This window comes from Rhipicephalus sanguineus, chromosome 4, assembly GCF_013339695.2.
Source record: "Rhipicephalus sanguineus isolate Rsan-2018 chromosome 4, BIME_Rsan_1.4, whole genome shotgun sequence".
NCBI lineage: Eukaryota > Metazoa > Arthropoda > Arachnida > Ixodida > Ixodidae > Rhipicephalus > Rhipicephalus sanguineus.
Window position 1 is genome coordinate 17,093,756 of NC_051179.1, and position 21,941 is coordinate 17,115,696.

At 43.5% G+C, this 21,941-nt stretch overlaps 1 protein-coding gene across 1 annotated transcript; it reads right to left on the reverse strand.

Annotated features, from left to right (window-relative positions):
• Positions 1-12,683: 12,683 nt before the first annotated feature.
• On the reverse strand, positions 12,684-21,863 carry LOC119389496 (replication factor C subunit 5). The gene is made up of 11 exons (XM_037656787.2): positions 21,758-21,863; positions 21,591-21,655; positions 21,283-21,419; positions 20,837-20,916; positions 20,649-20,722; positions 19,539-19,698; positions 16,888-16,969; positions 15,876-16,005; positions 13,685-13,762; positions 12,918-12,972; positions 12,684-12,825 (listed from the first exon to the last, which is right to left on the reverse strand). The coding sequence occupies exons 1-11, from the start codon at positions 21,784-21,786 to the stop codon at positions 12,738-12,740; spliced, it is 978 nt and encodes a 325-aa protein (XP_037512715.1). The 5' UTR covers positions 21,787-21,863; the 3' UTR covers positions 12,684-12,737.
• Between the last annotated feature and the right edge of the window lie 78 nt (positions 21,864-21,941).

Sequence of the window (21,941 nt, forward strand, 5' to 3'; positions counted from 1 at the left end):
ATGTTGTCGCAGCCTCTTGGGGGAGTTATTTGTTTCCCCCACGTAAAACATTTCACGATCAGCACGTGGTATGGAGTAAACCAGCCCTTTCTCTTTCTCTTCGGACGGCCTGTCTTTTGGGCACGAAAAGGCACAGGTGCCAGCAATCCATCTGCTACATCCACTTCCACGAGAAGCATGTCCGTACAGTTTCTCATGGCGAATTATGCGGCTTTCATCAAGCTTTGTGTGGCGATGGCCCAAACCTCCACACAAGGAGTCGGCGCGTCTTAAAAAATTGGTCTCCCCAATTTCCACACAAAAAAAAAAGCGATTCCGCCCGCGCTTTCTTGGTCAATGCCTGGCAGGCCGACAGCAGTCCGACTCTGCGACAAAGGAATTTGTCGGGGCGAGCTCTGAGAAAACGACACCCCCAGGATGAAAAAGTAACGAGTAACGTGACACCACACGTTACCGAAAAATGTTAACGTAAGTACGTTACCCGTTACAGTTTCTAAATTGTAACGAGTACGTTACTAAGTTACCGAAAAAAGTAACGCGTTACCGGTAACGCCGTTACTTGTAACGCGTTACCGCCAACACTGGCCATGCTCAGAGGACAACAACAACCACCACTAATCTTGCGGGAAGAGCGTTGGGCGAGGATCAAGTTGGACTAAGTTTGCATTGAATGAGGCACACAAAATAAATAAATCTGTGTCGTTGTTGGATCCAAATTTGGAAGTTTGTGGCACGCCGCATAGCACCGAGCCGCCATGTGCAACACATATGGCAGGTTTATATGCGCTTTAAGGCCAATAGTTCCATTCCAGCCATTTGGGAACTCTCGAAGCGACTAAAGCTTCGTACTGCCGTAACCCACCCCGAAGTCCCCTTACGGACACTCGGGATTGAACCCGGTACCTCCCGCGGTGAAGCTGATGCCCAACCGTTACGGCACCACTGCGATTGCGCTTTAGGAAGATGACCACAGAGAGAGCGAGACAGAGAGAGAGAGAGATTTCAACCGATTACTTTTGTTGCTTCAGCATGTCGCGCTTCAAGATCTGAACAAATAGCCGCCTGGGGCTGTCGTCCCGAAAGTCGCACTCGATGTGATCGCAGTCGTCGGCCTTCAACGGAAGTCTCTCCTCTTCGTCCACCGCCGTGTCGGCTCGGACTTTCTTCTCGTCGTCATTCCGCTTTTTTGCCATGCTGTGGATGACGAACACGAATGCTACGGTAACTACGAGAGCGGCTGTTCCAATTACGGCCAGGAGTCGCGCGTAGTCCAGGACGCTGTCGCAGTAGACGGTCTCACCGTCCACAGTGCGACCTAGACACGCCCATTCGGACAGCTTGCCCAGGACCGTGCCGTCGTCGGCTGAACGTTGCGAGCGGCTCAGAGTCGACCCGCTGCTTTGTTCAGTGGTTGCCGGATGCGCGCCGTGTAGGCCACCGCTGTCAGCCGCGTGGTCGCTCTCTTCGCCGTGACCACCCTCAGGGGGGTGGTGGTCTACTGCGTGATGGTCCTGCCCATGGTCTTCCTCGTGGTGCTCCCCCGAGTGTTCGTCCGCGGCTTTGTAACCGCCGCTTTCTTGCGCGTTGACTTGGTTGCGAAGACCGCGATATCCTGGGTTTGATTTCAGCGTGGAGTTGTCTAGTTGAAAGTAGAAAAACGTAAGGTTGTTGCCTGCGTGTATCACCCGCTTGGGTGGCAGAAGGAAAGCAGGAAGAGTGCCCATGTCACCAGAAGCCCCAGCAGCAATGTTCGCAGGAATACCTTTACTCGAAAAGTTGCCAAGTATCCGGACTACACGGTCTGGAAGAAAGCTGCCGAGAGCAACGTTACCGGGTCCAACGTTGCCACCAGCGAAATCATTGGGACCAATGTCACCAAAGGCATTGAGGTCAGGTGGCCTGGATGGGTGTTTTCTGTAGTGTACGAGGTTTGTATCGTTGTGGCGATCTTCGCGCGCAATGCGAGATATTACCGATTTGTTAGCTGCGGCACCGCCAGTCTCCAGAGAGGCGTGGTCTTCTACAGAAGGAAGTCCGGCCCCGAGATGTCCGGGCTCGCCTTGTAAAATCTGGCTTGGAAAGGGCACAAGGACGTCTCTCGGCCATCCGACAGCAGCCTCCCTGCTGTTCGAGTATGAGCCTTTAACGGGAGCCACGTATTTCTTGTGTAGGGTGGAGCGTCTGGCGGCTCCTGGACGATACGGCGCGTATCCTTCCGCAACGTTGCTAAGCGAGTTGGGGTAATAATTGAACATATACGGCAGCGGCATTGCCTGCTGCTTCTGCCGTTGCGCCGCGAACCACGCTTGGAACGCTTCGTTCGCTCTTGCGTCCCAATATGGTCCCGCCGGCAGCTGTCCATTTGCCGGAGACTCGTCGTATTGCCGGTTCCCCTGTGGCTGTTCAGCAGGAGGAGGAACTGGGTACTGCACGTAACCAGGCGGTGGAACCCAGTCGTCGGTCGGCGGGCCCTCTGCCGGGTATTCCTCCCTTCCATAGACCCCCTCCGGAATTTGAACGCTTGGATTGGCAGCGCCGCTGCCTTGGTCGACGGCCACTCCTGGTTGCTGCGCCAACGGATACTCTTGGGCAGCGACCTGAGACTGCTGGTCGCCGAGCTGGCTTGCCGTGTCGGACTGTTGGACTTGCAGTGGTGGCCCCTGACCCTGGCTGGCTCCATCACCAGATCCGGCGCTAGCCTGTGGCTGCAGCTGCGCTCCGGTGGACGAGTAGACGAGGGTCAGGATCAGGAGAGCGGCGACGACGCTCTGCGCGCACACGCTCATAGAAACTGCGCCGTGGCCTGCGAAGCCACGAAGCGCGGCCTCATCAGCCACTGCGATTCGGCACTACCTTTTCTTCTTCTTCAACGACTGCCTAAAGCAATGACCTGTGGCTCACTCAACTGCGCAGTGCAAATCCTGCGACCGCGTAAGCACCACGTGCATAATGCAGTCAACTCAGCACCCAGCACTTCTATATGGTGCGCACATCCTCCGAGCCATTGCTCGATTGGTATGCCGATGACAGTATAGCTGTGTTGTTAGGGTGCCATTTCTGGAAACAGTGGCACACACCCACTGTGAGGGAAGGAATTGTGCGGTCATCGGGAAATAGTCAAAAGTCCAGTACATGAATTTTGGGTTACCTATAGCTGCGAGAAACACCGCGATTTGAACTCCTGCAAGGTCTTGCAGGTGAAAGCATTCAGGTCCTGGTTCGAGAAGGGTATGCGACAATGACCCTAGCCCAGTCTGTTCTAGACAAGTAGCATATTGCCGGAATAAACCCTTTGTACCCAATCTTTCAAAATTTGATCACAACAATATAGATTTATGTGCCATCCACAATGCAGTTAGTTCGGCGTCCAACGCCCCGCCCCTTATCCCACGGGAATATGGGAAACCTACTCCTCTGCACCTTTCCAAGTTCTTCGCACCACCTCAAATTTATAGATTGCAACCCCAATCCCAACTCAGTCCCCAGGTCATCTTTGTGGGCTAGTACGCGGTTTCAGTGATGTGATTGACTGAAGCTGTTTTGGAGCAGGTTTTTGGAGCAGGTAAAAGGGCTTTTGGAGCAGCCAAAAACGGGTTTGGGAGCAAGGAAAACAGATTTTGGAGCAGAAGCTCACTGCCAATTGGGAAAATGAACCGTGTGATACAAAACAGTCAAATAAGGAGGAACTCTTCTGAAATAAAAAGTTCTGTCCAATAATGGGTGTTTGCATAACACCATTGGATAACCTAACAGCCCCGTAAGCGTAAACATTGGCGTTGCGGCCTTATAATGGCTTAGGGTGGCCAAACAAACGACGCAGGTAGGGTTTCCCAGCTACAGTAGAATCTCGGTGATACGAATCTGCAGGGGGAGCGACAATATTCGTATCGGCCAAAATTTCGTATCATCAAAAAACTATCAAAACCTGTTTCCAAACCACGATATACGCACAAAACATTTATTTCCGTCAAAAGAACTCGCGTACGCCTTTCTGGGACACACCAATAAGGGACGGCACAACTGGCTGCCGCGAAAGCGCGCGTCAAAGCTTCGCATGAGGCCAAGTGAAAACTAAAGGCCCGAACACACGTACGCGTTGCAGCGCGTCAACGCGTGACTTTTTGACGCGGCGCCGCGCCCTCTCCCTATGGAGAGAGCGGGCGCGCAGCTTCGCGTAGCCGCGCGCCCTCTCTCCCCATAGGGAGAGGGCTTCGTGCCAGGGGCGTACGCAGAAATTTTTTTCGGGAAGGGGAGGGGGGGGCTGGCTACGTTACTGCTTCGTGCCTTTTTTTTTTTTACGCCTTTAATCTACCGCTGCGTTAGCCGCGTACCTTCGGAGCTCGCAGTCGCTATCGATGATCGCGTTGATAGCGACTGTGGTTTCGTGCGCGGCGGTTGCGGCAAACGGTAGTTCCGTTTTCAATCCGCCTGCGCTGGCCGCGCACGTGCCTTCAAAACTACGTCGTTTGTTGCTACCTATAATCGCATCTGCCGCGGTTTTGTCCGCGGCGTTTGCGGGAAGCAGCGTCGCTTGGACTGGGTGGGCGTTGAACGCGCGTGCACTTTCGGAGTTCCGTCAGTTTCGCCGTCGCCATACACGATAGTGTCAAAAGCGACCGCGGTTTCGCCCACAGCGGTTGTGGCAAACGATAACCACAGTTCTGACAGTGTGCGCACTGGCCGCGCGCGTACACTCTAAGACAAAATCGAGTTTTTGGGGAGTATTTCTGCCACACAACAATAATCGTCATCTGGCTTGCTCGCGTTTCCTTTCTTGAAAACCCAGCTCTCGTCACTTTCCTGTCAAGAATGCTATGTCACGCTGATAACGCGCGCGCCGTTCGTGACCGGGAAGTGCCGCGACCGCGGTGATAACGCGAGGAAAGCACGCGAGGTGGATGACGATTGTTGTTGTGTGGCAGAAACACTCCCAAAATACTCGATTTTGTCTTAGAGTGTACTTCCGAAGCTACGGCATTCTGCTCTCGGCCGTTGCTCGACGGCTGGGGAATTTCACGAATCTGTTAGCAGGTTACAGGTTGTCAGCAGGTTACGTTTACATCAACGCCTCCTAAATTGGTTTACTGTGGGTTCGCAGAAAGCCTGGATCGAATTGGTTTGCAATTTTTCTCAAGTCCAAATACGTCTGATGTGCAGGTCTTCGGTGTGTTCAACACACCTGCTGAATTCTGGTGCTGCTTCGTGGCCTCAATGTGCCTCTTGCTTGTAGAATGTCGCTTTATCGCTGCAAAACCATGCTGTTCGCGGTTAATAGACTAACTGCAGACAATGCAAAATCCACTGCCATCGCAGCCTTGGCGACACCAAGATGATATAGTGTCACCATTTTCGTCCATCTTGTTCAAGATGTCGACATTGTTCGTGTGACCGTGATATGACACTGGTTCGAGTAGCAGAACTTAAAAAAAGGGGGAAAAAATAAGACAGTCATGGACGCCGCTGTACTAACAGCTGAAACTCTACTTCTGTGCTGTTGCGGCGGTGCGGTCACACTAGTTCGCGGCGAGCCGCTCCTCCAAGGTGCATTTTTGGGGGGTCACGCCAATTTACAGCAGTCTGAAGAGGGTTATGTCGGCCCCCAAAAGCCTGAGCAAGCGTAGCACACATGGTCTAGAAAACGTTTTTTTTTTTTTTTAGGGATAAAACGGATTCTAAACCAATTTCGACGTTTTAAAAACGTCACAGAAAATCCGTATTATATCCGTTTTTGATAACGTCTAGACAACGCATTTTTTAAGACCATTTTGGTCTGGAACGCATATTTCAAGACGTTTGTTCAATTCTAAACCAATTTCGACGTTTTAAAAACGTCACAGAAAATCCGTACTTTATGCGTTTTTGATAACGTCTAGAAAACGCATTTTTAAAGACTACGGGGCAGATTTTGCGCCGCTCCTCTTAGGTGATTAGGGGAGGGCGGCCGCCCCCTCCCCCCTGCCCCCCCTGTGCGCACGCCTATGACCGAGAGTATGCGTCCACTATGTTTCAGCTCAATAGCACACGCTTTTACTGCGTCAGCAATTATATGGACACTACAGGCGCATTTTTGCCGTCGGCGTCGCCGTGAGGTTCTGTATAAGTTCCGTATAAAGTCCAAGGGCGATAATGTCGCCTAGTGTCTAGTATGCCATCGATTGTCTGGTAGTTTTGGCGGTGCAGCTATATTCATATCTGCATCTATTCCATATCAAAGGAGATATGATCTCAGCCTTCCCGTTGAGAATACAGAGTCCGTATGGATTGAAATTGCTAACCCATCTTTGCCATCGAGCGGTAATAAGACAATCATAGGCTGCATATATCGTTCACCGTCATCCTCTGTTCCCGATTTCCGTTCATCACTTTCATCCATTTTCAACAAGTTATCACTTGAAAATAAGAATGTTGTCATTCTAGGTGACATAAACATCAATCTTCTCGATGTCAGCAGCTCAGCGTACTCTGATTACACTGCGTGCTTTCTAGGATTTGGCTATGAATCTCTAATCTCGGTTCCTACTAGATGTGTGCTTGGTGCGTCCAGTTCTTTAATAAATCACATTTTATCAAATTTCATTCCATCAAACAACTGCGGCGTCCTCGAAGCCAGCTTAACTGACCACTACCCTGTATTTTACCGATTTGAATGTGCCATACCTAATCAGCTAAGCTCTTTTCAAAAAAAATATATTTGATAAAACAAATTTCGTCAAGCGTGTAGAAGCCATAGAATGGTCTTTTTTAGAACTGCTTAGTGATCCTGAAGCTGCTTTTAATTCTTTTTCATCTGCCATCAAAAAAATGCTTAGACGATTCTACCAGCTTTGTCAAATGTCGCAAGAACTTTCCGGCCCCTTACAACCCATGGCTCACAGCTGGCTTAATGAAGAGCTTGCGAAGGAAAGACAATTTGCATAAAAAGTTAAAGAAACGGCCTTTCAATGCTGCCCTGCGATCACGATATAAAAAGTACTGCAACCTACTTAACAAAGTCCTTGAAAAAGCTAAAAGAAATTATTATACGAACAGGATACATAATGCTGGTAATAACAGCAAAGATCAATGGAAAACAATTAATTCATTTCTAAACAGATCATTATGTGAGCCAGCTATAACTGAATTACAGTCATCAGAGGGTGTTCTTAGAAATGCAGACGACATTGCGAACGCCCTCAACAAATACTTCTGTGCTAACACTTCCGTCTTGCCTCATGATTACCCGCCAACAATTAGGGAATGTCTCCAGTCATTTTACCTCTTTCCAACAGGCCCAGATGAGGTGGTGGAAATAATTAATCACATGAAAATAACAAGTGCTGGCCTCAATAACATTCAGCTTATTTACCTGAAATGCATCTCTCACGTGATCTCGACCCCGTTAGCCTATATCATTAACCTTATGTTTAAAACTGGCATCTTCCCATCGCAGCTTAAAAAGGCCAAGATAATTCCAGTCTTTAAAAAAGGCGATAGAATGTCTATTGTTAACTACCGACCTATTGCCATTCTTTCGTCGTACAGCAAAATCATAGAGAAGTGCATTGAAAAACGATTATCTAAATATCTAACTAAGTTTCGAATTTTATCCACTCAACAATTTGGTTTTCGTGCAGGCTATTCAACAGACTTCGCACTAATCTCCTTTACAGATTATATTAAACACGCTCTTGACTCTGGTTGTTTTGCCGGAGCTCTCTTGATTGACCTAAGGCATTTGATTCTATAGTTCATAATATACTATTAGCTAAACTTAACTCAATAGGTGTCGTAGGTAGTGCGCAGGAGCTGATTAATAGCTACTTATCTAATAGACAGCAAGCTGTTTGTGTCTCTAACATCCTCTCCACTTTTAAATCTACTGACAAAGGTGTCCCGCAAGGTTCCATACTGGGTCCGCTTTTATTCTTAATCTATATTAATGATTTAACCTCTATTTTAACACACAGTCAACCTTTCTTGTATGCAGATGATACAACTATAGTTACTAAAGACAAGTCCATCGATGCGCTAACTAATAATTTGTCCTCTGACTTCTATAACATTCAGAATTGGTGCACAGCTAATGGTTTAACAATTAACACCAATAAAACACAGTTCATTGTCTTCCATTCCAGTCATAACGCTCTTTCACCTACACCCGCTATTACTATCAACGGCCACAGCCATCTAGTGCTCCTAAGTGCACATTCTTAGGAGTAGTCCTAGATGCTCATCTCAAGTACCATCATCACATTTCACTTATAAGGCAGAGGATTGCTCATGGTATCAGAACATTAATTAAAGCACGACCATTCTTCACCTTGCAGACTTTGCTTAAACTGTACTACGCCTTCATCCACAGTCATATCACGTACTGTATCACATCATGGGCGAATACCTATCCATCTCATATCCTTCCACTTCAACGTCTCCAAAACCAAGCCATTCGCATCCTAACATTCAGTTCACCGTTCACCTGCGCGTCCCCACTTTTTCAGCAACATAGTATACTAACAGTGTGTAATTTATTCAAATATAAATTAGGGATTCTTGTATTTAAATGTCTTAATGGTACCATAACAGCCAAGTTTTGGTGAAATTTCAATTGTTAAACCCTAATCCTACTAGGTTTGCCTCAAACAACTTTTTACTCCCACATGCACGCACTAACTACAGCAAACATACTACCATATTTGCAGCTAGTATTCAATTTAGGAATTCAATACCACTAAGCACTAAACAATTGTCATTAGCAGCTTTTAAAAAAGAACTTAAACATATTATCTCGCAATCATAACTCATCTATATTTCTATATCGGCATTATCTTACATTTAGAGCCATTACTGTGTGCGTTATTTTCACACTTATTACTCATGCACATTGGAGTTGTTTCAATAGCTATATATCATTAATTAACGTCAATTTGTTCCCGATTCTACTGCCATTTTTATTGTATGTTTCGTTCTTTTCACAGCTTTGTATAATTACTGGACTTTGTTTTTTTTACCATTTTTACTGGCATTTTTTATTGCATGTTTGCGTTGTTTTTATTACTATCAATAATTACTTAACGCTTTTTAGTTGCCATTTTGTTGTACTTTTGCGACAAATAAAGATTTGATTTGAGATTTGATTTGAGTGCGACATATGTTCTACGTGCGAGTCAAAGCGTCTGAGCGCAGCCGACGACCGCGGCTCAAGCGAAGAGGAAGCGCGCAGGACGTCCTCTGTTGCACGAAAGGGCCATTGTGGGGGCGGGGGAGAGGGGGGCGGTTCCCTAGTGGACTTCGTGGCTCTGGCAGACACTGCGCATTTTGAACGGCCCGGGCGCGCGTGCGCGCGCTCTGTCTTCACAGGGATTGGCAGACAGCTCATACCTTTTGCACAAAACGTGTTCTCACCACCCAGTTCACATGTTCACAACCTGAGACTCTTAACACGCACGCAATGCACGGTACACAGACGTTTTCGCACTTTGTCCCCATCAAAATGAAGCCGCGGGATTTCATCCCACGACGTGCTGAGCAGAACTTGTTGGGCTAGTCGATTAATTCTGAATACATCAGATAAAGTCCAAACACATGCAAGTGCAAACTTATAGGTGCACGCAGAAAGAAAAAAAAAAACGCGGTAATTATAAAATGCCTTGGCCTTAGCAGTTGGTGCTTGGCCACAGCAGACTTGGTAGCAGCTACCTCTACATGACTGGCCAGAGCTGGCTGGCCGCTCACATTTTCAACTGAATGACTTACAAGAATAGTCGCAAACTAGTTTGGCCTGACCGGCTCAAAATTGAGCAATAACCCGAGAAAGACTGAATGAAACCTGGACCCCACCTCATGTTGGCACCTGTTCATATTCATACATCAGACAGTGCAAGAAACATGCGGACAAATGGCCGAAGTGTAAAGTGTGCTCGTGGTGCCTGTGTTTCTTGCGAAATCAAATGTATGGACATGAATAGTAGCCTCTTGAAGAAAATTCTTGCTTTACTGAGACGATTTGAAATGTGTGGGATTCTAGTGGAATTTCAAAGGGAATTACAATTCTTTATATATACTAATTCGTTATAGACCATTTCATCTTAACGAGGTTTGACAATTCTTGCATAGGCGCATGAGCAGTGCCCCAACATAACTGTGGAACGCATCTCAGTTGTCTCAAACATGCACATTTCTTGAGTTGTTCTGTAGCAACTGTTCATGCAACTTGCAGAACATGGTAGGTAAAATGAGACTGTTGCATGACACGTTACATTAAATGAGACTGTTCAATGAAGTTCTAAAGCACGTAAGATAGAAGATGAGTTCATGTGGCTAGCAAACACATTCAGGCCTTAAGATGTACTTGAACAAAACTGTGCAATAGCTAATATGAGTTTACAAAACACATTCGGTTCGCTTCTCCGCTGCTGTCCCCTAACGGTATGCCTAGTACCATCTCTGCTGTTGTTTTTCAGTAAGACAAAAAAATTCAGGAGCCCTTCTCTATCGGGGAAATGGGGCCAAGCGAAGCTTGGTGTGGGCGTGACTGACCTATTCCTTTTGTTTCCATTTTTTTTTTTCGCATTGCGCAATGCTCCCTCCTAACGCAAGTGTTCAGTTTTATTGTAGGTAGCGGTGATTCCCGGAACGCTGTTTTCGGGCTGAATCTGCATGGCGTCATGTTATTTCCACCATTCATCAGCCTCTAGAACAGCCCAACGAAAGGACCATCACGCGACCATGGAAGTGCAGGATAGGAATTCAATTTTCTCGAAGTAATTTCCCAAAATGTACAATTTCTGATATCAAAATTGCGCGTTCTGGAGCAGATAGCTTTTAGTCCAACAATACGAAATATTTCAATGAGTGCCCATAGCAAGTGTACTGCTTCCCAATTGTTTTTTTGCATCATCGTTAGAACGCATTCATATGCTTCAATTCAGTTCACACTGGGCAAGCACGGGCGCGTGGCCTAATGGTCAAGGCATTCACTTTAGGGCCAGGTGGACCCGGGTTTAAACCCTAGCCCCACTAAACAATTTTTTTAGTTTAATTACTTTTTTGGTGCGCAGCAGCTGTTGGTGAGGAGGGTTTCTTGGAACACCAGCTTTACAGGTCAGTCAATGCAAGCTTCGTTCGAAAAGTGTTACATTTAGTGAAAAATCAGTGTCGGAACAGAACGAAAAACGGGGGAAAAAAAAAAACGAAATTTTTTACAGGAACGAAAACATCACCGAAACTTTATCTATTATTTCGTTCCTGATTGAAACCGAAATTTTAAAAATCGTTTTTCAATTCACGAGACAACTTGGCAATCCGGAACAACTGAGGTCATGCAAAGTGAGCAATTATGCATATCTCAAAGTACAGTATAAGCGCGTACCTCAGGCAGGAATTTCAAATCAATGTTGAGATTATGCGAAAAATGAAAACAATGGCAATCAGGGATGTTTATATCAACGCAAGTGGAGTTTTGCGTGCCTGTCATGCAGACCAGCATGGAGATGGCATTCTCGGCGCTAAAGCTTATTACAGTGAAAGCTGTTATGAGATCACAACAGCCGATTTTGGTGCCATAGTTGTCCGCCGCCGGTGTCCGTAAGCGCTATGGCGCGAAATGAGAAAAAATGAAATGAGAAGCAAATTTCTAGGATCGGATGGGATTTTAACCCATGCCCTCTGGTCGAGTATTTTACCACAGAGCCACGCTGGTGCTTGAAACTGTTCGCAAAAACACTCTATACAGGTGTCATGTCGGGCAAGGAATCGTGTTAACATATGTAATATAGCGTGGCAGAAGAGTAAAATAACGACCTGGCATCACACAATGCGAATTGCAACAACAAGTCGGTCGCTGAATGCTTCCAACCCACTACAAATGGCTCAGCCATAATTCTTAGTCATCAGTCACAGCACAAAGTGCACATAATGCCTTACAGATGTGTAGCGGGTACCACGATTCTCCGAAGAATGACGAAAAATGGCATAGTGGGTGCTTCCCTTCTTCAGAAAAATAGCGTGATTTATGGCATAGTGGGTACCTTGCATGTGAACTTGTATAGTTGCCCCAAGATAGTCAACAATGGGCTCTAGAAAGGCCGCTCTTCCAGCTTTCGCTGTGACTGCGCTGCGTGTTCCACGCAGGCCAGGAGATTTTTTTTTTATCAGAACAGCAGTCTCGCACATCACAGAGTACACTCAATGACATGCTGCTTCTGAGATCGTGCTCACTCCCTTGACCCAAAGCACTGAGCCCACTAAAAAAATTCGTAATTGACTACTGAGAAAATAAATATTATGACTGAAGGGTACTGGTTTGTGCTAGTTGGTAGGTATTTGTGGTGCCGTTACTTCCACTCCTCTGAAGAATGAGGGAAGAACGTGTTTTACCCCTGTCCCACTTGCTTAAGAGGAGCGCAAGTAACTACACCACAGATCCAATGGATTTCTTTATGATTACTTTAACTTCAAGTTTTTGAATACAAATAAAAACTTTTACATACCGTTAAGCAACATTTTTTTCGTTCCGGAACAGAAACAGAACGGAACTTTTTGTGGTGGAACAAAGCTAAAACTGGAATGAAAAACATTTCGTTCCAACACCCTGGCGAAAATATTAATTAATATAGAGCTGCGTATTGTTTTATGCCGTTGAGTAGGTCCGTAAGACAAAGTGAAATCAAAAATGATTTTGCTACATTTTTTGTAAACATTGTGCATTATTCTAAAGGAATTGGAAGCACATTTATTGTGGTTTAAAACAAACTTGTATATTACGTAGTCAGCTGTCTGGCAACCTGGAATGCCGAGATTAGCGAACTTAGCTGGATCTTTTCACTTGTGCCAGCTGCAAGTCGATATCTAGGGAGAGAAAAAAAAAAGAAAAATGCATATGATGAAACCTCTTTTCTGATAAAAAAAAAAAAATAAATCAACTTGATTCTCGAACTTACTCAATTTCTGCCATTTTGTCAATCAGGTACATCTTCACTTTATCAGGAAGTTCAACTGTTTTGAAAAAGTTTTAGAATAATTAGAACGATACAAGACTACTGGTAATTGAACATGAAAGCAACCATGCGATTAGGCTGAAAGTATTTAGGTTTCAAAGGCCACAATACCTATGAACTAGCATAGTTTCATATCAGTAAAGCAGGAGACCATTCACTACTGCGGCCTTCATGGATATGGCAACCATCCTGACGGAGCCAGGTACCCTTGTCAAAATTTATGTGCGCAGCAACGCCCCTCATTCTACCACTGTCAGTCGCTTCAACACACAATAAGTATCGTCCACAAATATCATTACAAAATTCTTCACGGGAAGGTATGAAGTGTTCCATCATATATAGTAATAAAAAAAATATTTGAAGTCATATTTGCTGAAAACAGAGTAATTCTTTTATGTATTTTTTATTCTAACTGCAGTTTGTCATATAACGGAATGTTGTATTTATTCAATTCATCACACTTCTTCTGCTTTCTTTTAAGTTTTATTTAGTATCAATCGCTGTAATTCACTGAGCAGTATTACTTCTCCAACTCAGAAATGCGATAATACATAGAAGGACTCGTACTCAACATTTAGAACTTGAACCACCTTCTTTGCTGCACACTGTGATGCCATGTTTATGTAAATAACACTGAAATTAAAACAAATACAATGCCGCAGCAGAAATTAAGCATATTTACACAAAAGGCAGAATTGCTAGTAACTTACCTCTATGGACGTAGAGATGGACCTGTGTAAGTACGTCTTGAAGTGCCAAGCCTTTTCCCACTTTTAGCTTGTTGATGTCTGACACAAAGGGTAGAAATGTTAAGGACATGACACAAAGTAAAAAAATTGTTGCTCCTCACAGCACGTGTGGACATGACACCATATTATTTTACAGATGTATGAGTCAGTTAAAAGGCCCTGCTGTCTGGAGCAGTGAGGTGTGAACCTGGGGCACAATCTTGTACACGTTCTGTAATAGAACATTCTATCACGCCGCACAAGATTGGTTGAGGCTCGTCTGATGGTCAGACATGAGAACGGCAATCGGAAAAGGCAGTGCTGTCAATCATTTTGTCGTCTACTAGGCTTAGAACAGGCACAGAATGGACGGTGACACCGTTCCGTTCGAACGAATATAGAATGTCTCCGTATGATTAGGACTGGATCGAAATATAAGCACTATGGGCCAGAGGAGCAAATTAGCCTGCTTTGTGTCTGGCTTAATTTAATCCCACGCGGACAGTTTGCGAAAATGGCTGCCAGTTTTCTTTCTTCCATACTACCAAACATTTCGTGAAATTTTGACACCACCTACTGCCCAATCAAGACATTAACACAAATAAATTGTTAGTCATCATGCCCTTCAATTTCAAGCTTTAAAAAGCAATGCTCCGAAATGTTGATATTCAGTTATAATAATTCTATATTTCTTCATGTGTTGAAAACATTTCTGAATTCATTATACTGTCCCCCAGCAGACGATCAAAACGAGACACATTCTTCCAGGGTACTTCTCTTCACCTACTGGCTGTTTGCTTCCTCTCGTTTGCTCATGACGTTGCGTTATGTTCTATCACAGAATGTGTACAAGATTTCGCCCCTGGCAGTCAATCCCCCTAGCGGCTGCTATAATTAATTCACCAATCACATACTCTCACACATCACTCACACACACATCCTGCAAGCGACTAACAATAAGGTCTGTTGAAAGAAGTAATCTCTTTCAAATGAGTTCATTTGTACTTTTCTCTGCTTGGCTAAGCAAGGAGCCAACACTCCTCACTAAAAAGATGGTTGTTACCTTCGTCCCGTGCATATGCACCACTATGACGACATCCACCGTGATACACTCTTTCCACGTTTGCAAACATTACTGTGTGAATGTCGTGTGCAAGTGCACACGTGTACATTTTGCAAGTGGGCATCTCTATTCATTGAATGCCATTAGCTAAAAGCTCTGACTCCGAAACACTGCAGTTACTGTAGGTATGTGCATGTAGCAGAGCACTATCACGAAATACCGGCGGAAACCATCTGCCGACAACCATTTACACTAATGTGAATAGCATCCAAGCAATGTAGCAACACAATATATCGCTGATAACACTGTAGTTTACTATCTGTAGAGGGTAAGGTGGGCTGAAAATCCTATCGCATTAATAAACCATTATGAATACTTGGGGCACCACAGACCGCCAGTTTATAACTCTGGACTGCACAAAGAGCATCACTAAACACAGCCTCTCAATCACGGCCAATTTTTACTCTGTGGGACTGTAAAATTGGGGTTCAGGGTACCCGACTTTGAATGAACTATGCCACAATTGCACAGCCACCTATTTCTGGAGTAAAACGCTGATTTTAATTGTCAATCAGAAGAGCGCAAATTATGACTTTCATCAGTTGGACATGTACCTACAGAGTGTGCTTGTGGCAAGTAAACATAGGTGAAAGCAGGAGATGTAGATAAACACTATCACATGATAAATTTTTAAGAAGTACGACTAATACCAAAGCAAAGATTTAGCAATCCATACATATCTCTGTGAACATGTGGTCACAAGTGTAAAGCATGCAGCAGCTAGAAAGCACTAAAGGTTAAAAGCCCGACTGCTGTGGTGGCTTATTTTAGTGGCTGTGCTGTAGTGGTGCTAAGCTCGGGGACAAGGGTTCAATTCCTAGTCAAGATGGCCGCATTTCAATGGGAGAAAAATGCAGAAACACATTAAAAAACTTGTTAAGTGCACGTTAAAAAACCTCAGGTGGACAAAATTAATCCAAAGTCGCTCACTAAGGTGTGCTTCGCAATCATGTTGTGGGCCGGTTTTGACGGGTAAAACACCAGAATTAAAAGAAAGAAAACTACAACCCTAAGTGTAACAGAAAACAAGCCAGTGCAAAAAAAAGATACGGTTGTAGGAGTATTCGAAGTCCTCATTGAGCAGTGTGCTGACAATGTCACTTATGTCTTCTTTGAGTGGGTGGCCCACACATAGGTAGACGTTCGTCTCGTTCACTTCATCAAAGGCCATGCTTGTGCTCTGCAGTGTAAAAGAAACACGGGTTTCACCATTCATAACATGTTTAAGTCGATTAAAGACTCCAACTCCCACTTTGTGTCAGTTTTGACCTTTAAAAATAAAAGTAAGCATAGTTCAATTCAAAGAGTCTGAGCTATGTTTTAATTAATTGATAATGGGGCTTCCATAATGTGCAGACAATTCAAGCAGCTTCAAGCAAAGATTAACTGTAAGTGGCACGTGCACATCATACGTGGACTGATTTCAATGAAGAATGCTGACCAAAGCAACGCTGAAGGTGAAAAGGGGAAAAAAACCGAGTGCAAGGCAAAATCAAATTATAACACAAGAAAAAAAAATAAGTAAATAAATAAGGCCTGTAAGGCACCTATACTACAGCTATCTATTGAAAACAGAAGAAAAACCTCTTATGTATCACACGTTGCAGTAGACTACTGATGAGCTTGCAAACTTGAGACTGCATGACAAAAGCTTTAAAATAACAAAAAGATCACTTGCTTGGCTGAATGAAATGCTATTCATATTAAGGCGAAAGCCTTAGATGCCTAATCATATGTAAAAAATTCACCTTCGGCAGCATTCTGAGATGACGGCATCAACACAAGTGATACAAAAAATCATCATGTGATGTCATCATACGATGTCATCACATGACATCATAGCTTGGTAAAAAGTGAGCCAATCACAGAGGCAGTGCAAAACCATGTCAGGTGCAGAAAGCTTTCGAAGGGGTGCAGGGGAGATCAATACATTGAGATGAAAAAGATGAAGAAGATGGCTTTCACCTTCGAGTGCCTTAGGCGAATTAATAAGGGACCCTGTGAGTTTTTGCTAATGAAATTTAAATTGCAAAAATGAGGAGTGAAGGAAACAGGAGCCAACCTGAAGAATGTTCAGTGCTTTCCTCATGTCACCCTGGGCCAGATCCATGAGTGCTTTCTTGCCATCAGCTGTGACAGTCAGCCTAAAGCAAACAAGAAAAGCCTATCAGTACGATACCTCCATGCAAATGACAGTCCCCAGAGTAGCTCAAGGGACAGGCACATCACTAAGTGCAACTTGCTCGGGTTAGGGCAGCCCATAGATGTCATTATTTTCTTATTTTTTGCATTCTTTAAGTTCACCTTCATTTCAGAATTCAAATATATAAACACACCTGAATTAACCTCTACACCTTTGGAGAAAGCAATAAGCTGCTTCTTCACTTATATGCTTTAGCAGACAAAGCACAGTGTCAGATAATTTCTAGAGCATGTATTCGAAAACATGGGCACTGTATAGACATGTGTAAATGTATCATTAATCTTGTAAAGTGACTGTTCTTCGCCGGCTTACCAGTGCTAACTTTCAGTCTGCGCACCACAACTATATAGGAGCTCTTCATTTTGTACTATGAGAAGTGATGAGTGAATGGCGAAAAAAAATTGAAATCAAAGACAGTGATAAGAACCACATCCTTGTGCTTGATGTTGGCGCTTTAATAAACACAATTTTAAACTTGGATTATTTATTTGACAAAACTGTAACAAAACGAGAACCAAGTATTCGTAAATAACATATGGCAGTAGCTCAAGTGAGCTGAGTTGCCGACATGTTCATCCGACATGTTCATCTAATGGCATTTATCCACAATATGTGAATACATGGTGTGCAACTTCCCCTTACCGTATGTACTGCACTCTGATTTACATAGATAAACCAGTTGAGCAGCATGCAAAATTTATATTTGATTTATGGTGTACTTCTATGATTAGTGGAAGGACATAATCAAGGAATACAAAGGCAACCTGAGCACTGACTGCACGTTCAATTGACAGTCAAACTAGCGCAAATACAACATCAAGGTTTGTTCAGTGTGACAGTAAACGGCGTTTCATATGAATTCCCCCCACCTATGCAAGCATGTTTACAGCATGGTCAAAAGTAAGAAGACGCCGACCAAAAACTTAAAAAATAACAAAGACGTTTCGGCCCCCGTACGGGAGCCGAAACGTCTTTGTTATTTTTTAAGTTTTTGGTCAGCATCTTCTTACTTTTGACCATGATTGTTCCCGACCAGACGAGTTTTCGTCGAACTCTTGATTTCATGTTTACAGCACTTGACCTGCAAACAGAGCATCTGACACTAAACTAGATTGAGGAAGCCATGAAGATATGTAGTTTGTGAGCATCGTAACTATTGCTACACATTTCATACACATTTACGACACTTATTGTACAGTCTCTTCGTAACCATTGATATCACGATGTCACCTGCAATAATCATTTGAACAAATGAAGAAAAATATTTCAGTTCTGCCAAATGACACAAACATCCAGGTGGAAAGTTTGACCTCTTCTCAATGCGCACTAGCATTGCCTTGGATTGCCTGGAAGTGATATGGCTGCTGCCAAGTGTTGCCGGTATGTCACATATTTTCGCAGTTCTCTGAAATTTTTTCCAGCAATTCTAGGTTCATCGTACCACACACCCCATCCGCTGATAACCACAGTGCTAACCAAAGACATGATGAGTGAGAGTAATCATTTTTGCATAAAGGTTGAGTATGAGCGAGTGCTTGAAGAGTCAACTGTCTGTCTATGGGCATGAACATATCTAAGAACATAAGTCATGGTTTTCATGCATGACACAATTTATGCCAAGTTTGTGGTGCCCACTAGCGGAACTGTCAATTGTGACAGCATATCAGTGATCCCTTATGAATGCTTGCATCATTGGATAGAGTAAACACACCAAGATTACAATCCACGTACAACAATATGAACATGGCCAAAAGACAGGCATCTGATTTTTTACATTGCACAATGTATCTGCACAAATGGCATCAATGATTATAAGCAGATGGAAAAGACTGTTTTGCTGGACATGCACTCCCTTGTTTCCATTAACAGATCTGGGTTTTTTACTCTACATGACCTACATCTGTGTAGTGTGCTCAAACTCAAGCACAGTGTTGTACATGATCTCAAGTGCCAGAAAATATCTCAAACATTTGGCTCCAGAGCCAAGTCATTGCAAGATGAAGTACAGTTGGAACACTGTACCACATTCTACAAGGAACCACATAAAAATACTATAAAAGCTGGGAAAAACCAAAAGCCAGGAAACTGCCAATAAATTATATGAAAACCTCATTATAATAAACTTCATCTAACATAAAGACAGCTTCATGCAAATGAAGTGTGGCAGGCAGAAAACTTAAGGAAAAGTGAACACACCAACAAGGTTCTATAGTAAGTCCTTCTGGGCAGTTGCAAGTTAAGAAAACTAGATCGCTGTTTTACTTAATAACATTTTTGTCCTCTCTAAACTACAAAAGAAAGTTATAAATGTAACCTGCCAGAACTATAATAATATTGGCTGAGGTTTTGCGCGTCAAAACGACAATACAGTTAAATAAAGGTGTTTCACAGCAGTGCACACACAGCCAAATGAACAAAGAGTCACTGTTTTTCGAAAGCTAGCCATGCAAAAGTGATTGATTCAATAAACGAAATCATGTCACTTACATATAGCCATATACATAACTCACCTTTCTTGGGTGATTACGTGATCGATACGAGGTGACATCTGTGTGGCTGTGAGGGGCCCAAACCGAAACCGTGTGCATCGTGACTGCAATGCTGGTATTATCTTGGATAGGTAGTTGCAGATAAGGCAGAACCGAGCATTTTCCGTAAACTTCTCTATCACTGATCACATGAAATTAAAGAAAGACACGGGTATGAAGTCGAAGGCAGTCAACAGGTACTACTTTCCTACCAAAAACATGCGGAATGATAAATGTTAGGCACTGAAGCTCTTTATCACTGATCACATGAAATTAAAGAAAGACACAGGTATGAAATAGAAGGCAGTCAACAGGTACTACTTTCCTACCAAAAACATGCAGAATGATAAATGTTAGGCACTGAAGCTAAGAAAAAACATAGTCGAAAACATTTTTAATAGCTTATCTCTCATGATGGTGAAGCTCTAGAAAGAATGGAGACTTTTGAAGAACACAGGACAAGGCGCTACTAGCAACTCTTGTGACCACATAGTTAATTCTAGTTTTTAACGATGACATACATTTATTTTATGTATATGGGGGCTTGTTTCTAAATAATAGTGGCGCCTTGTCCTGTGTTCTTCAAGTTTCCGTTCTTTCTAGCACTTTACCATCATGAACGTATACCAACACGCCCAACTGGCAGTCATTGTGAAGCTTATTTCTGCGAAGTTATTTTTTTAGTCTGTACTTATGTACTTATTAAATATAGATGAGGAATAAATTTGATACGAATAATAAAGATAGAAAAAATTGAGCAGAAAGTCCCTTTATAAAGCATCACAGCATCAAAGCCCCATCATAGAGCGTGTTTTGCAAAGGTTGAGTTCAGGTCCTCAGCTGCAATAGGTGGCCAAAGTGTCTTTTGTATACTTTCATTTAAACGTGGACACAACATGCAAATATGATACTCTTTTATGATTCATAGGGAGCTCAATATTCAAAAATCTATCTCCCTGTGCTTTCCTAGGCGTTATATAAATATAATTTAAAAACTTATTCATACAAGTAGCAAGAATGACTTTCTTACTTTGCTACGATTTTTCAAAAACAAGAAGAAAAAGAAAGTGAGATTTAATTCCATAAGCTCACCTCGACGTAATGCGTTCTGTGCATCGTTGGTCATGGCATCAGCTTCGTCAAGCACAATCAGCTTGAAGCCAGAACTGCAAAAGCAAGCACACCTTAGATATGTGGGAGGCCAAAAGAAAACATACAAATGCTGGTGTTTTGTTGGCAGCAACAGGCGTATGAAATGCTTGAACTCAGAGTGAACTTACTTGAATATAGTTTTTGTGCTTGCAAAGCTCAAGATCTCCCCACGGACAATACCGATTCCTCTGTCATCTGATGCATTGAGCTGAATCAAAAATAAGTTGGTCACATTAAATTCTCGTAATGTCATACCATAGTAAAAACTACAGATGCCAGTTAATCCACCACAGTAATGCATTCTTCTCTAAGTTATAAAAAGCTTCGCTGCACTGAAGTTCACAGACACTACTGAACGAACATTGATCCTCAATCTATTTTTTTATCACATCAGCAACATTTTCCTAAAATAAGTCATATTTAGCCATTCGGCATTCCGTACTTTACCTAATAATTGCTAAGCAAAGCTAGGCATCAATTAATTTACCATTGCTTTTTGAACAATTACATTATTAAATGACACAACGTTTAGATGGAACGCGTGCAACAGTTGGCTGCAGAATAACGGACCCACCTCAAGCACTTTGGAGGTGAATTCTTTGGGACTGTAGATCTGTTGGGCGCACGCCAGTATTGTAGATGTTTTGCCCGTCCCCGGGGGTCCGTAGAATAGCAAGTGCGGCAGTTTGTCTTCTTTGATAAATCTTCCAACTGCAATAAATATGAGGGCAACCTGACACAAAGACGAGGCGCGCCTGGGGTAATCAGCTTCATATTCCATATATACACAACACACGTAAGTTTACTGCAACACGTAAAAAAAAGCACTTTACAGTGGATATATGATGCGGCTTGTTAAACATGAAGGAAAGAATTACGCACTCGTGCTGATTATGTCTTCGTGTGCGATCAAGTCGTCCAATTTCTGAGGTCTGTACTTCTCGACCCTGCGTAATCAAAGGAGCAAGTCTGTCAGCTTTATTTGTCCTAGCATTACACAAGCTCGCACAACATAATCAGTAACGAAAGACGGGCTAAAATATACAAACCATGGCAAGTTTGTAGTAGCAGCACTCATTTCCGCGCGCGAACTTGACCAGCCGAAGAACGCAGGGAGCGCGCGGATTTTAACGACTTGTAAACACAGAGTCCAAAAACTTAGCTACAAAGCAATTAAACCACAATTTGTTGTGACAGTCAACTGACATAGTTTATGAATAATACACATAGTGT

Coding starts and splice junctions, on each gene's coding strand:
- LOC119389496 (XM_037656787.2), bottom strand. CDS start 21,786: ATGAGTGCTGCTACTACAAACTTGCCATG. Junction 21,656..21,757: donor GCTACTACAAACTTGCCATG/GTTTGTATATTT, acceptor TTGATTACGCAG/GGTCGAGAAGTACAGACCTC. Junction 12,973..13,684: donor CCATCTCTACGTCCATAGAG/GTAAGTTACTAG, acceptor TTTTCAAAACAG/TTGAACTTCCTGATAAAGTG.